The 16,773-nt window shown below is 35.5% G+C and overlaps 1 protein-coding gene across 1 annotated transcript in view; it reads right to left on the reverse strand.

Annotated features, from left to right (window-relative positions):
• Positions 1–16,773, reverse strand: part of LOC126355338 (coiled-coil and C2 domain-containing protein 2A) — a 536,251-nt gene that overhangs the window by 140,339 nt on the left and 379,139 nt on the right. The window contains exons 15-17 of the mRNA XM_050005633.1: positions 12,892–13,033; positions 11,987–12,190; positions 1,681–1,877 (exon numbers count right to left, since the gene is read on the reverse strand). Coding sequence (XP_049861590.1) covers positions 1,681–1,877; positions 11,987–12,190; positions 12,892–13,033 — 543 coding nt within the window. The remainder of the gene's footprint in view (positions 1–1,680; positions 1,878–11,986; positions 12,191–12,891; positions 13,034–16,773) is intronic.

The raw sequence follows: 16,773 nt of genomic DNA on the forward strand, positions 1-16,773 counted from the left end.
GCCAGGCATGGACCCTGCCTCAATCCTGAAGACTTTGTCAATGCAAAAGTCACTGAGATGTTTACTACCACGCCTCCTGCACTTGCCACAGCATCTGGGGCTGCTACCTATGCCACCACACGATGCGGAGATAGTTGTACACAGTGCTGCATTCACTGGTACCAACTCGCATCTGCATGGTCATGTGTCCACGTGACACCCTGCATGTACTCCTCTGTGGATGCCTACTTAGGTCAACACTTCACCCATCAAGAGCCAGTTATGGCCCACACTCCAACTGACCAACAGTCACTGAGAATCTCCAATGCACGCCACTGCCACTGCCACTGTCTGCCAAGGTGTTGTCTTCCCCTTATTGTGAGCCCCATACAATGCTGCACTTCCATCAGCTGCTGCTGATAGCACTGGTTCATAGTATCTGCTCACAAACTCATTGCCTCGTGGTACCATGTCATTACAGCACCTTGCTGCTCATCAGTGACCTACCTACAAGCTCCCAGTCTCATGGGAGAGTGTTGTTACTTATACTCCCTGCTTCTCAGCATTTCGACATTTATGAACTTCATCCTGGTGTGTGCACCTGTTAGGCACTGTTGAGGATTGACATTTCCATTATTGTGTAGTGTGGACATTCATTCTCAGAAGCTGGGTGTAGTTTAGTTATGTTAACAAATATTCGTTATTCCAAACTGTGTATCTCAATACTATCAGCCACACCACTTAACTAAAGGATAGTTCAGCACTAACAACCATTCACCTCAAATTTCTTGTACCACTTCGTTATGATTTTGTAACCTGGTGGTGTCTTGTGAAACTTGCAATGGAAAGCTCTTGCACACTCACTATTGGTACACAATGGGCAATTCAAGCACACAAAATGATTTTTCTGGATGTGTTGCTGACAGCAACTGCACCAGTGGCACCTTTGTCAGTGTTTCTTCAAACAAACTTGCCAGCACCACATTCAAAAAAGCTTTGAGAGTCTGTCTTTCACACATTGTACCTTTTTTACATTATGTTTAGTCATTTACCTATAACAATTTCTTAAAATCTTTCCCTGTATTTATGGCTTAACATCTCTTGGAAGTTAATTCTGTTTTACATAACCTCACCAGACATTTTTCTTCACCCCTCTTCCTTCCTTTTCAAGCTTCCTCTGAGAAGGGGCCAATGCTTCAAAAGCTTGCATACTTCGAAAGCCTTTATATGTGCGCTCTCTTGCTGCTGCTTGGTGAGTTGATGTTTTATCCATCCAATTACTTTATATTCTCAAGAACTGATTATTTTTACTGCATTGCATGAAGTTTGATTACCAGAAAAATTACTCAGTTAATTGATGGTTCTAGATATTGTCATAGGTTGTCAAATAATTCAGACTGCAAATCAAAGACTAGTTATAATGTGAATCATTTCACAGTTAAACTACCACTACCCAAATTATTTTGTATTTGTATAATTGATTGAAAATGGGACTGATGGCATACTGTGAGATTAACTTTATCTGAATTATCAGACGAAAACTACACAGCTTGGGGAACATGTTTGGCAGCCATTCAGCTATTAACACAGTCCTCATATGACTTATAAAAATTCCTTTCTCTTACAAAAACAACTATAAGAAGATCATCTCTGTACAGTTCATTATTACACCAAACACAGATTACATTATGACATCTGTACCCAATATCAGGAACTTGATCCTCTGAAACAATGTCTTGTGGTTGCTTATTCTGTTGTGCAGCATGACATTGCTGTAGTATCCTCTGCTGAACATCTAGGAGAAATCTCTGGCCCCATATCCTATGTGACTCTAATGGATCTGGAGGTAGTTCATCATGACTTCTCTTTGGCTCCACAGAAATCCGTTTGTCATATTCCTGTTTAAAAGTAGAAGAAAATGAAGATGGGAATCATCACAGGGTAAACAAAAATTACCATAAAACTGAAAATAATCAGAAAAAGAGTTACATTTTTTACTTTGAACTCAGGAAAGAAATTATCTATTTTCATTCAAATGCGATATGAGCTAAATTTACTTATTTATATGGACTATTTGTGTTAAAATCTTTCTTGCACAAGCTGCTAAATAATACTCTTGAATACATGTAAACAATGAAGAAACAATTTTTGGAGGTGATTTTAGACTAACTTCCACAAATACAACAAAACTGGACTATTTTAATAAACATTTATGGAACAGCAATCAAAAAATTTTAAAAAAATTTCTTTTTAAAATTCAATCTTGATCGCACCATGTATGTTACAAGAACATAGGTGACTGGTTTCGGTCATATCACATGACCATCATCAGACCTGTAATTTAATTTAGAAAGTAATAGAAACCTTAGTAGATTGACAATAAAATGTGACAAAATGCTTATAAGGATAAAATACAGTGAGACTTTTTATACCCATGGCATCGTTCGAAGATGGTAGGTGGAGCACTCTTCTCAGCTGCTGTGATGTTAATTGGTGCCAGCATGTGAAGCCATATGCTTAAATACGAAGATGCTCCACCTACCTCTTCTCCCTCTACCTCACGTCAACCAATAAGTGTAGAACAGGTTCACATAATGATGAAAACATAAAAAAAGTACAATAATAACATAAAAATAGTTATGTATAAAATATCTCTTTACAACCATGGAACTACTTAGCTATTATGAAAAATATCAATTAAAAGCTTTAAAATAACTGTACAGATGATGTATACTCAGTGTGTCCTCTATGAGCTAAGGTGATATTATCACATTGGTTTCAAAGTCAATGAGGTTGTGAAGATCTATGGCATTGCGGTATCATATCAACATGTGAGTTGTGACTCAACTGCAAATATACATCTGTGCAAGATTCAGCCTGTCTGTCTTATATTAACTTTATTTGCCACTGGTGATATATGTAATAATGGAATGATCAGCTGCAGAATGCTATGATATTACATACACTTTTTAAAATGTCATAAAACTGATTTATTAAAAATGGAGTCATATTTCGTAACATTTCTAGTTGAAAGTTTAAGACTGTGATATAAATATTTACATACTGTACTAAGGTACATTTCTGCCATGGATACAACTAGGTCCTATGGTTTTCTGAACAAAAGAGTACATACGTATTCATACAAAGAACATACATCAGGTACTGCATGAACCAAATCAGTCTTCGGCCATCACATAACTTTTAATCAGCATGCCGAAGGGATGGTACAACAGAATTTGCAAGTCTTTAATTATGCTAATAAAGGATTATTATTAAATATTTTGGAGGAGATCAAGATATATGCCCATTTTCGAGACAAACCGTCAGTGCTTCTCAATGAACAGTTGGACTTTCATGAAAAACATTTTTATGATCTCTTTGACGAAATTTTATGAACACAAATGTACTCTTTTGTTCAGAAAATCATAGGACCTAGTTGTGTCCATGGCAGAAATGTACCTTAGAACAGTACGTAAATATTTATATCACGATTTTAAACTTCCAACTAGAAATTTTATGAAATATGACGCCATTTTTAATAAATCAGTTTTAAAAAGTGTATGTAATATCATACCACTCTGCAGCTGATCATTCCATTATTACATATATTACCAGTGGCAAATAAAGTTAATATAAGACAGACTGACTGAATCTAGCATAGGTGTATACTTGCAACTGAGTCACAACTCACATATCAATATGATGCCGCAATGCCATAGACCTTCACAACATAGTTGACTTTGAAACCATTGTGATAGTACCACCTTAGCCAATAGAGGGCACACTGAGTATACATCGTCTGTACAGTTATTTTAAAGCTTTTAATTGATATTTTATACATAACTATTTTTATGTTATTTTTGTACTTTTTTATGTTTTGACAGTTATGTGAACCTGTTCTACACTGATTGGTTGACGTGAGGCAGAGGAAGAAGAGGTAGGTGGAGCATCTTCATATTTAAGCATATGCCCATCACTTGCTGGCACCAGTTGACATCACAGCAGCTGAGAAGAGTTCTCCAGTTACCATCTTCAAAGGATGCCATGGGTATAACAAATCTTATTGTATTTTATCCTTATAAGCATTTTGTCATATTTTATTGTCAAACTAGTAAGGTTTCTATTACTTTCTAAATTAAATTACTGGTCCGATGATGGTCATGTGATATGACCGAAACTGGTCACCTATGTTCTTGTAGCATACGTGGTGCGATAAGACTGAATTTTAAAAAGAATTTTTTTAAAAAAACTGGACTACATTGATCAATTCACTGAAATAAATTACAAAACTGGAACCACTATATGAAGAGATCATTTAACCTATTACAACTAAACAAAAAATGGAAAATTCAGGATGGAATAGCAACAATATTATGAAAGGGATGTATTGCTACTCAACGTCCAGTCTATATTGTGAGTAATGATCTGTCCCTTTCATAATAATGTCGAAACTATTACAACTATTGAACAAAATAATAATTGCTTATAAGCTAAAAAGCAATAAAGAAGCAAAATAAGCAATTTTAACAGTAAAATAGAGAGAAATTGTAGGCAACAAATATATTAGCTCACAGGAACTAAAACAAACTAATATCTCAATAGCAAGTGTCATCAAAATAGGTAAGAAGTAAAACTCAGATTTTAAAGAATTGGTCTCATTATGAAGCACACCTAAGACATTGCAGTTGTAAGACTAACAGACATGTGACCAAATGCAACACTATATAATATACACTGAAGAGCCAAAGAAACTGGTACAACTGCTTAATATTGAGTGTGGCCCACATGACCACACAGAAGTGCCACAATGCAACATGACATTGATGCAACTAATGCCTCAAGTAGTGCTGGAGGGAACTGACATCATGAATCCTGCAGAGCTATCCTTAAGTGTACAAGGTGGTGGAGGTCTCTACTCACATTGCAAGGCATCCCAGATATGCTCAATAATGTTCATGTCTGGGAAATTTGTTGGTCAATGGAAGTGTTTAAACTCAGAAGAGTGTTCCTGGAGCCACGATGTAGTGTTTCTGGATGTATGGACTGTTTCATTGTCCTGCTGGAATTGTCCAAGCCCATCAGAATGCACAATGAACATCAATGGATGCAGGTGATCACACAGGATACTTACATATGTGTCACCTGTCAGAGTTGTACCTAGATGTATCAGGGGTCCCATGTCACTTCAACTGCTCATGCTCTATACCATTACAGAGCCTCCACCAGCTTGAACAGTCCTCTGCTGACATGCAGGGTCCATGGAAGCATGAGGTTGTCTCCATATACATACATGTCCATCTGCTCGACACAATGTGAAACGAGATTTGTCCGACCAGGCAACAAGTTTCGAGTCATCAACAGTCCAATATCAGTGTTGATGGACCCAGGTGAGGCATAAAACTTTGTGTCGTGCAGTCATCAAGGGTACATGAGGCCTTTGGCTCCGAAAACCCATATAAATGATGTTTCCTCAAATGGATCACATGCTGACACTTGTTGATGGCCCAGCATTGAAATACACAGCAATCTGCAGAAGCGTTGCACTTCTGTCATGTTGAATTTCTCTTCAGTTGTTGTTGGTCCTGTTCTTTCAGAATATTTTTCAAGCCACAGCAATGTCAGGGATTTGATGTTTTACCGGATTCCTAATATTCATAGTACACTCGTGAAATGATTGTATGGTGAAATCCCCATTTCATCGCTATCTCAGAGAATCTGTGTCCCATTGCTTATGGTCCGACTATAGCACCATGTTCAATCTCACTTAAATATTGATAACCTGCCATTGCAGCAGCAGTAACTGATCTAGCCACTGCACCAGACACTTGTTCTCTTACATAGATGTTGCTAACCAGAGCACCATATTCTGTGTGTTTACATATTTCTGTATTTGAATATGCATGCCTCTACCAGTTTCTCTGGTGCTTCAGTGTATAACAAATCATTTATTGTTGTGAAGTAATAACAATCCACCCAAAACTGCAGATTCAGTAGACAACAGGAAAAAAAGAAGAAAAATTTCAACTGTAAACTTGCAAAACATGGTTATGATAGGCATACACACTTACGAGCAGATTAATAACACAATAGTCAAATAAAATAAAAATAGGGGAAAGATGACTCAGTTCTCATATTCTTTGTGTGTGATGCATTATGACATAAAAGATAACAACATGCACGAAAACAACACTTACAAGAGGTTACAGATGACAAATGGTTTCCTAGTTTTCAGTTTACTATGAGAAGTAAGTGATAAGCTAGTTTCTGGATAACTATACACATAAAATAAAACTACACATTTAAACAGAATGTACGTGTTCTAAAGTTATAAACTACATCACTTGTTTAGAAAATTCATAAAAAAATAGTTTATTTACCATTACACAGATTGTTGTTTCACAACGCATCTTTTCAAGAACTCCACCTGCAGCAGCTGCTGTGTGGACTGAGTATCTCAGTAGTTGCTGTTGCCAGTGCTAAGCACACATATAGGAGGAGGATACAGGGAGCAGCCAGGAAACATTTTGAGACGACCACTACAGTTAACATTAGTAGTCGTAAAATTGAGCTAGCTCCTCTCAGCCATGTTTGCTGGGTTAATCTTGCATTATTCTAGTATTTCTTATCTGTTACGGGCCTGCTATTAAAATTTTTTGTTTACCTAATTTCCCTGTGAAGTTCTTGAGTTTTCTATATTTTAATAGAGCATCAACATTGTGTGTTGTGATACAGCTGAGTTGGTTATAATTTATTGTGGCCTTGTGTTCTGGTTGATGTATTGGTTTTTGGAAAAACAGACAATTATGTTAGCCAGCCCACCAATTGTAAACAAAATCACAATTCAAGAACAGGAAACCACAAATACAGACATATTTAAATATGAGGGCTATTCATAAAGTAAACGTTTATTTATTTTAAAAATGTGAACAAACTTGCAGAATCTGTTTTATTATACTGTGAAAGTACATCCTCTAATTAATTTTTACACATTGTCTCCAGCACACTGAAACATTAGTTGTCGTGTGTGACGAGCTTTGGAATTTTGCAATCATGTAATTCTGCCACCTGCATCCACCTGATGTTAAATTTCCATTCATCCAAACCTTTAGTAATCACTTTGAACAGAGGAGTAGGACTAATCTGTGGAAAATGAACACAAAGCTCTGAGATGATGAAACATCAATTTTCGCTAAACCTTTTGTCAACCGAATTAATTACATCTGCATTCACAATACTTGGTCGGCAACTTGTCTCTTCATCATGGAGAATGGTTCACCAACTCTTGAACCTATGGCACCATTGTTTATGTCGCCTTCACTCATTACCTAAGATTTGGGCTAATAGTAATTTAATGCCAGATGGCTGGTGGTTGCAGAACTTCAAAGCTAATCTAATGTTGTGACAAATGTCTAAATGTTGCTGGAAACAATGTGGAAAAATAAATTAGAGTCTGTACATTCACAGTATTGTAGAACAAATTCAGTAACACATTCACATTTTTTTTAAATAAAAGGAGGTTATTTTATAAATAGCCATCAATTTTAGGGAAATCATAACAAGAATTCTCACTGACAATCTTATGTGGCAGAAAAGAATAAAAAATCCGATAAAAGCACTATATGTCACTAAGAATACATACATCAAAAAGAGTCTCTCAACAGACACAAAATTAAAAAAATACTACTAAACAGTTACACAACCAGATATAAGATACTGAAGTGGAACCATTTTCAAAACCATTAACACTCCACAAATAGGAAGAATACTTAAGACAGCCTAATAATCAGAATGGCCATTAACAAAGGATGCTAAGAAAATGGACATTGTAGACTAGTTTCTAATAAAACAGCCTATGAAGAAATGCAACAAGTAATGAGGAGGATAATGGAGAAACATCTTTGCACATGAACATCTACATCTAAACTCCACAAGAGACTTGATGTTGTATGGTGAAAGATACTTCTGGTACCACTATCATCTAATCCTCCCATCACTACTCCATTCGTGAATAGTGCAGTGGAAGAACAACTGTCAGTAAACCTTGCCATTAGCTCAATTTCTTGAATTTTCTCAATGTGGTCATTTCATAAGATGTATATGGAAGGGAGTAATTTGTTGTCTGACAATTCCCAGAATGTACCCTCTTGGAATTTCAACAGTAAAACTTTTTGTGGTGTACAAGACCTTTCTTGGAGTTTGTCGAGTATCTCCATAATGTTCTCATGCCACTCAAGTGATCAGCAGGCAATGATTTGGGAAACCCAGACTTAACTTTGTGATAATCTGATGCTACTTTCAATCATATAGATGATGGTCAACATGGGCCAACTCTAGTTATAATGATATAAAACATTACATGTGAGTTGTCAAAAAAATATTGAGTGTAGAATTAAAAAGTGCATCACTAACACTATGACAAAAGTCATTTTTTCCACAGCAGTATCAGGCTATAAACCAGATTAAACAAACAAATAATGGGAAGGGTGATTTCAGATATAGAAAGAAAGTTGAGATCTAAGTGAATGAAGGAGTACTGGGCCAATTCTAAACTAAAAACTGTTCTTACAAAATTGACTAAAGCAGTCCAAGAAAGGCAGTAAAATGTTACTAAATATCTGATAAAGAAGGAATAATACACAATCAAAGAGAGAGAAAGGCCTTAGTTTAATTTTTAAATTTTATTTATGGTTGTAAACTCAGTCTGCAATCAGAAAAAGAGATACACCAGGAAAGAATATGTTAAAAATGAACAATGAAATACAGCAATGACATACAATAACCCGATAACTTATGAGTGTGAGACAAAATGCAGACAGAAAGTAAGAATGAAGAGAAGGAGAAAAAAATGAAGACTGACAAGTATAATCAGGATTTTATTGTCTCATTTAACTGTAACAGATTATACATCAAATACAATATTTATTATAATATACTACAAAATCTGAATACTTATACAGCTTAAATGTCCAGATCAACATTAAAAAATTCCTCAACAGAGTAATAGCATTTCCGTGCCAGAGTGCTGCATAATTTTCTTTTCATCAACTCAGTTCTTACAATTCAAAAATTTATGTCTTTTGACTTGTTGCATTTTTTAATTCCCATATATTGTGGGATTGATGGAAAAGCATGAAATATTCTTTTTCCTAGCTTAATATTTGTGCCGAAAGTTATATGGAAGATTCAGTTCAGGATTATGATTTGAAAAGAGAATTATATCACATACCTACAATGAGCAAACACTTAGTATATTTAGGTCTCATAATAGTGGCTGACAAGATTTTTCTGGCTTTGCTTTGTACATGTCTTTGATGATTTTCTTCTATATAGGCAATATTACCGTCAGTTGCTAGTATTTCTGATAAAGACAACACCGTGTCTCACAACTGCTTCAAAGTAACTATGGTAAACTATTTTTTGTCTATTCGTGTTACATTGACTAAGTATAACATAGCAAATGTCAGGCTGTTTGATTTATTTTTTAGATAATCTATATGTGAGGACCATGGCAAATTTCTGTTCAATTGCATTCCTAAGAATTTACATGTTCTGCTTTATTTAGTTCCTCACTTTTGTGAATAATCTGAATATAATTTATTTTAGATCATTTCGTCTTAAATTTTGTCAGCACCATTTCTGAAACATTTAATTTTAGCCCATTAGATGGAGCCAAGTATCTAGTTTTTCTGAAGTATTTATGACTCTTTCAGGAATTTGTTCTGCATTTTTATTTTCTATCAGTATGAACATGTCATCAGCAAATAACAATGATTGATAATTTATATTTATGGGTAAGAAATTTACATAAAAAAGGAAGATGATTGGACCTAGGATTGAGCCTTGTGATACCTCCTGTGAAATAGTTCTTCATTTTGAGTGATACTTTCCTTTACTCAATGTTATGACAACCTGTTTCTTTCTCTCTGTCAGATACAGAATTGCACTCTATCAGAACTATAGTTTGGTAGTTTTGGTACAATGCATAAATGATATAGTAAATGGTAGGATTACTGGTAGTATTGGTGGCAGTGACAGGGAAGGAAAAAGAAACATAAATGAATATGTAAGACAGAGACTGTAAGCCAATCACTCCTCCCCTCCCTCCACCCCACCCCCACCCCACCCCCCCCCCACCCCCCTCCCATTTGCTTGGTTGACAGTTTTCCACATAATTAGAACCACACATCATTCAGTATTTGTCCATTGTGTATTTTATATCCTTATAGAATATAAATTGTATTTTGTAAGTAATAAAAATTAGTCAATCATGTAACTTCTGTGCTTTTACGTAACCAAAACAATTACAGTACTTTTAATGCAAGTAAAATTTATATGCATAAACAGAAAAGTATATAATTATTGTTGTTATTCTGTACACAACAGAATGTACACTGCATATTTTCGTATTACAGAAGTATAAATTCGAATTCCACCATACATCGCATGTTACTTTCCGAAGGGTTGAAATCGAGACTGCGATGCGCTTTTGTAAGTCAGTTGTAGCTCACGTCAAGCGATCTTGCCAGCTTATAACAGCGGATATACAGAGCATAGGACATGTGATGTAGTCAGCCAATAGCAACATCACTGTTAAGTAGCACGAACACACAAATAGGAAAAGGTAATGGTTTACATGAGTATACATAGTGTTGCTACAAGGAAAGAAAAGCTTTTATGTATAATATTGGACTCTAAGATTAATAAGCTGCAAGAGAAGCTAAGCTTTCACACATAATGTTATCTATTTTGCGCGTGTTACACTTTAAGAAACATCACAGTCTTCCTAAAGCCTTTGACACATTTTGCTGTTGGCAGACGCTTGTATAAGCACTGTGTTTTGTTGTTATATATGGTGCATTTCCTTTGCTACTTAAGTTTTATTTTCATTTTTTTCCCTCTCGTTTGTTTTTTTATTGCTGCAGTATTATTCTGCAGTATCGATATGCACTAATATTCTTTGTTAGAGTACTGGTTCTACCAGTCAAAGTCACAAAAATTTAACTGAAAACTAAAACGATGAAAAATTCCCGGAATTCTAAAAAATTCCCAAGTTTTTCCCACTTTTCTCCCGGATGAAAAAATTCCCGGGTTTTTCCCAGATCTCCCGGTTGTCCCGGGTCGTATACACCCTGTAAATGCAAAAGTTGTTTATAAATAACAGAAACATCTTTCATATCCGTTCAATGAAGTATTAAAGCAGTGTTTGATATATTTATGTTTTACAGATTTTTATTCTTCCTTTTGATTGGGGAAATTGCATTTTCTAGTGCTATATGAAAATTCTGTGTGGTTTTCTTTGTTCTACTACAACATCCCTATGTTTCACTTTGTTAATCAACAGTTTTTGAATAAAACCTGAATTATACACTGACAATTCCAGGTTTGCAATAAATACTGTTCACTTTTAAGAAACAGACAGGAGGATAACTACGTAGAGCAAAATTGTTCCATAGGTTACCCTGCCCTTTATATATTTCACTCAGTTTCTAGACAATTCACTGCTTACCATTTTCAGGTGAATCTAGTAAGACACTAACCACATACATAAAGAAAGCAAACATTATGTCATAATGACTGATACCAGGAAAACTGCAACAGTCTATGCTTATTTGAGGTGTTCTATGATAGCCTGTGATAGTTTTACAACTCTAGTCAGATATGACTTACACCACTCTAAAGTGCTATCCACAATTCCATACTTTTTCATTTTATATACAATAACGAATGGTTTACACAGGAGGAGCATAATCAAATGGTTGGTAAAAGGCACCCGATGGAAGGATAACTGCTAAAGTAACAACAGAGCTGATACTTTCTCTATTTGTATTTATCCCTTCCTTTACCACATGATCAGGTACTTTCTACTGTCTTGCTATTACTTTTCCAGCTAAATAAGAAGTACAAAGGGTACCGGTCAAGCTACAAAAATTTAATCATAAAAAAGAAAATAAATATCATATACAAATTAGTTGTCATATACATTGTAGTGCATACAGCTCCAGCTTACCACAAATATTTGAGGCAATATTTCCTTCTCACGAAGTGGAACAAGATGTAAACCACGAAATTCAGGTTCACCACGATCCCTGAGCTTAAGTAATCGAAGACGTGGATTGCTGTCTAACTCTTCTGCTGTGCAGAAGTCAAATTCAGTTTGCAGTGGGTCCAGCCGAAAATATGAATTTTCTCTGCATGAAGTTTCTTCTGTATTCTGTTACAAAGAAAATGTAGAAGTAAACTATGCCATTATGTCATAAAGACCAATCATGAGCTAATGCTTGAACTAAAGAGATAAAATACACATAAACAATAACAAATGAAAATGCTTTTTACAGAAACTGACAAAAAAAGGGAACGATAATGACTTTAGACCCATATATTATAGGTTTTCTTACCAATTATCTTCATGAAGAAGTCTGCCTTTTAACAATTTTGAAATAAAAATTACCTTTAATTATGTGGAAAGATAGATACATACATTCAAAGATGCTAGAATAATTTAGTTCATTTACATTATGGTCTGTCTACAAGGCTAAAGCAAGATGTCTCACCTATCATCCAGAGATTAAGCTGGCTTAATCTGAAGTTTTAAGCAATGGTCAAAAAGTAAAATACCCTACTTACTTTTTAAAATACTGTTGATAAAGGACAAATACCTGCTTAAAGTCTCATGTGCATAAGATAGGATAGTAATACAATGAAGAGAAGGGTAAGAGTTTAAGTAGAAAAGCATACTGTTATTGAAATATAATGTTTTATTTATTCTAATATCAACAGGAAAATTAGTTGGAAAAATTTTAATTCCTGGTAGTCCTCTCCCACATTATAATTTATATTATAATCATCCAAGGACATTACAATAACATAAAAATGAAATAAAAATTAGCCACTGCGTATTAAATGGCATCCTACCTTCAAAAAATAAAAGAATGAAGCATTTCTAGGATCATTAGGATCCAAATGAGACTTCTCTGCCCATTCTTTAAGTTTCTGAGGATCTAAATTTCCATCCTGGTTTCGCAATGAAACTGGGAAGTCTGCTGGCTCACTGTGTCTGGTTAAACATTCAGAGTCAGTTATTTCTGATTAATCCTGAAGCATATATTACAAGATTGTTGTGCATCAACAACAAAGTCAGTGCAATACAGGCTCTTTCTAGATAGTAACAAAATCCAATATAAAGTAAACTGTCTTTTCAGAAGTAATAATATATATTATCCAAATTAACTTGGGAGGAGAGGGGGGAGGAGATTTTCGAAAACCAGTTTATTTGGATAACAGAACTGGTATATTTTTATTTATTAATTAATTTACCCCAATAATAACTATATGTATTGACCATAACATGAATCTCTTTCATTATAACAATGGCAAGTACAGCAGGAATGTATGTAGTACAGTCTAGTAAACAAAAAGTATGTAATATCTATGTATTTTGCATGTACAGTACCTAAGTGTAGAATTAATGCTTACAAATATCGTTAATTTAGGTCTGCCAAAGCAAGCCCACTGCTTATAAACACTTTCATCTTGAGTTTCAAACCATTGCAAGGAAACAGCCAAACACGTAAAAACTTCAGATATAGCCAGTATATTTTCAGCTTCATTTTGCACACAACTAGTTCAGTGATGAGGTTTACAATTTTACTGTTGTTGTTGTTGTTGTTGTGATCTTCAGCCCACAGACTGATTTGATGCAGCTCTCCATGCTACTCTATCCTGTACAAGCTGCTTCAACTCTGAGTAACTACTGCAGCCTACATCCTTCTGAATCTGCTTAGTGCATCCATCTCTTGGAGTCCCTTTATGATTTTTACTCTCCATGCTTCCCTCCAATACTAAACTGGTGATCCCTTGATGCCTCAGAATGTATCCTACCAATCAATCCCTTTTTCTAGTCAAGTTGTGCCACAAATTTCTCTTCTCCCCAATTCTATTCAGTACCTCGTCATTAGTTATGTGATCCACCCATTTAATCTTCAGTATCCATCTGTAGCACCACATGTTGAAAGCTAATATTCTGTCTAAACTATTTATCATCCACATGTTTCACTTCCATACATGGCTGCACCCCATACAAATACTTTCAGAAAAGACTTCCTGACATTTAAATCTATATTCGATGTCAACTAATTTCTCTTCTTCATAAATGCTTTCCTTGCCACAGCCAGTTTACATTTTATATCCTCTCTACTTCAACTGTCATAAGTTATTTTGCTCCCCAAATAGCAAAACTCATTTACTACTTTAAGCCTCTCATTTCCTAATCTAATTCACGCAGCACCCAATTTAATTCGACTACATTTCATTATTCTCGTTTTGCTTCTGTTGATGTTCATCTTATATCCTCCTTTCAAGACACTGTCCATCGTTCAACTGCTCTTCCAAGTTGTTTGCTGTCCCTGGCAGAATTACAATGTCATCGGCGAACCTCTAAGTTTTTATTTCTTCTTCATGGATTTTAATTCCACTCCAAATTTTTGTTTTGTTTCCTAATGAGGCTATGTTAGATGGAAAAAACATCATTTTTATTTTCATTTATGAGCTTACATGATGGATGAGTTAAATTACACTGTGCATACAGGCACCCTTTTGCGAGGCATAAACAATAGGCATCAGAGACATATTAACATGTTTGAAACAATGAAACATCATGGTTTCTTATTTTTACCAATGATGAGCATGGGCAACCAGTGGCTACCAGTAGCATTAGCACAAGCGTAAGCTGTAGCACGATCCTTTATTATTTTGGGGCCAGGTGCTGCTAATTCTTTATGTGAAACAAGAGTTTTTCTTGGAAAAAATTTCCAGCTGAGCCTAGTTTCATTATCACTGTAAACATTTGTGAGAGCATAATCTTCTTCCCTCAGAAGGCTCTTAGTTTGATTTTGAAAGAATCAGCTGCTGAATAAACAGCAGACAGATTTTCTCCTTGTATTTGAAAGCTGTATCTTGACTTAAAACATTTTAAAAAGCCCATTCCTGCTTTAAAATTTGATGAACCTCCACGATTTTCATTAATTTGAATTGTGTTCTCACATAGAATGGGAGTAGTGGTAGGTTCTCCCTGTGATCGTTTTTTTGTACACACTTGTAAACAGGATCATCCAGATCTGAATTTGTGGCAAGCCTCATAGCTTTATGATTTGTTGATTCATTCATAGAATTACACTTAGATATAAAATTTGTGATGCTTGTCTTTTATTTTTTTTATGTCCATATGTCAACTTACTAACTTTGTACTCATTAGGTAACTTCGTTGTAGATTCACCTTCTTCTAATCTTTCACTAATCTTGTCATAGCTCTCATAGAAAGAACATTTGAGTTTAGGAATTTCATTTCACAAGTGTACTTTACACAAGTGATCATAAAAGTGTTGGTGCATGGAACAGGAGAGGGGCACGGGGCAAGATCACAGTGGGGACACAGTGGCATGCAGGAATGAATAACAGTTCAGTTAAGTGATCATTTGGTTGACTGATGTTCAGATAATTGATGCTCTACTGTAATAACAAAATATTTAGCACTATAGGCTGACACATGTAAAAGTTTGTGGTACCATTGATGCTTTCAGAACTACTAGTTCCTTCCTCAGGGAGGAGAGAAAGATAAGTTGGGGAAAGTTAAAAAGGAAGGACCGATCACTCAGTTCAGGATGAGAGGGATCCAACTGCTATGAGGACAGGGGCTGGCAAAGTTGACAGGGAAGCATCAGGAAGAAGGATATCAAATTTGATACATGGGTAAGCACTGTGCCAATGCCAGTCCAAAGATGATGAGGGCAGAGTAAGAAATAAAGATGGATTAAGCGGAACAGAAATGAAATGAAAAGTCCTATTAAAAGCTAAGAAAAAAAGGAGATAGGTAGGGGGTGAAGATTAAAAACATAAAAGCCATAAAGAAATGCGTAATAAATTTAAAAAAAAACCATATAATGAAGAAAGATGATAATGAAATAAAGGGGGCGGGGAGATGTTATTGGCGGTTAAGTTTAAGTTCATGAAGGTATTAGGCTGTAAGGATATGTCAGATAGCAAGTTACCCTATTCAAAATTCAAGGAAACTAGTATTACATTGGATGACCCAAACAATATATGTGGTGTAGCTGCCTTTCAGGACAACTGACTCTTGCTGCAGAACACGTATAGCTACTAGGTACTGGGTATTCCACTATTAATCATTCTCTCACAGGGAATGAGGGAGTGAGGGAGGGGGACTGTCTATATGCCTCCATACGAGTCTTAATTTCTCATACTTTATCTTCGTGGAAAAAGGTAGGAATTTAAGGAGATGGGACTTTGATAAACTGAAAGAAGCAGAGGTTATACCAAGTCTCAGAGGGAGCATTAGGGAACGATCAATAAAAACAGGGGAAAGGAGTACAGTAGAAAAAGAATGGGTAGCTCTGAGAGATGAAATAGTGAAGGCAACAGAGGATCAAGTAGGTAAAAAGACAACGGCTAATAGAAATCCTTGCATAACACTGAAGATATTGAGTTTAAATTATGAAAAGAGTAAGTATAAAAATGCAGTAAATGAAGCAGGCGAAAATGAATACAACAATCTCAAAAATGAGATTGACAGGTAGCGTAAAATGGCTTAGCAGGAATGGCTGGAGGACAAATGGAAGGATGTAAAAGCATATACCACTAGGAGTAAGACAGATGCCCCCTACAGGAAAATTAAAGAGACCTTTGGAGAAAAGAGAACCACCTGTACGAATATCAAGAGCTCAGATTAAAAACCAGTCCTTAGCAAAGAAGAGAAAGCAGAAAGGTGGAAAGAGTGTATAG

Source organism: Schistocerca gregaria, chromosome 3, assembly GCF_023897955.1.
Source record: "Schistocerca gregaria isolate iqSchGreg1 chromosome 3, iqSchGreg1.2, whole genome shotgun sequence".
NCBI classification, from domain to species: domain Eukaryota; kingdom Metazoa; phylum Arthropoda; class Insecta; order Orthoptera; family Acrididae; genus Schistocerca; species Schistocerca gregaria.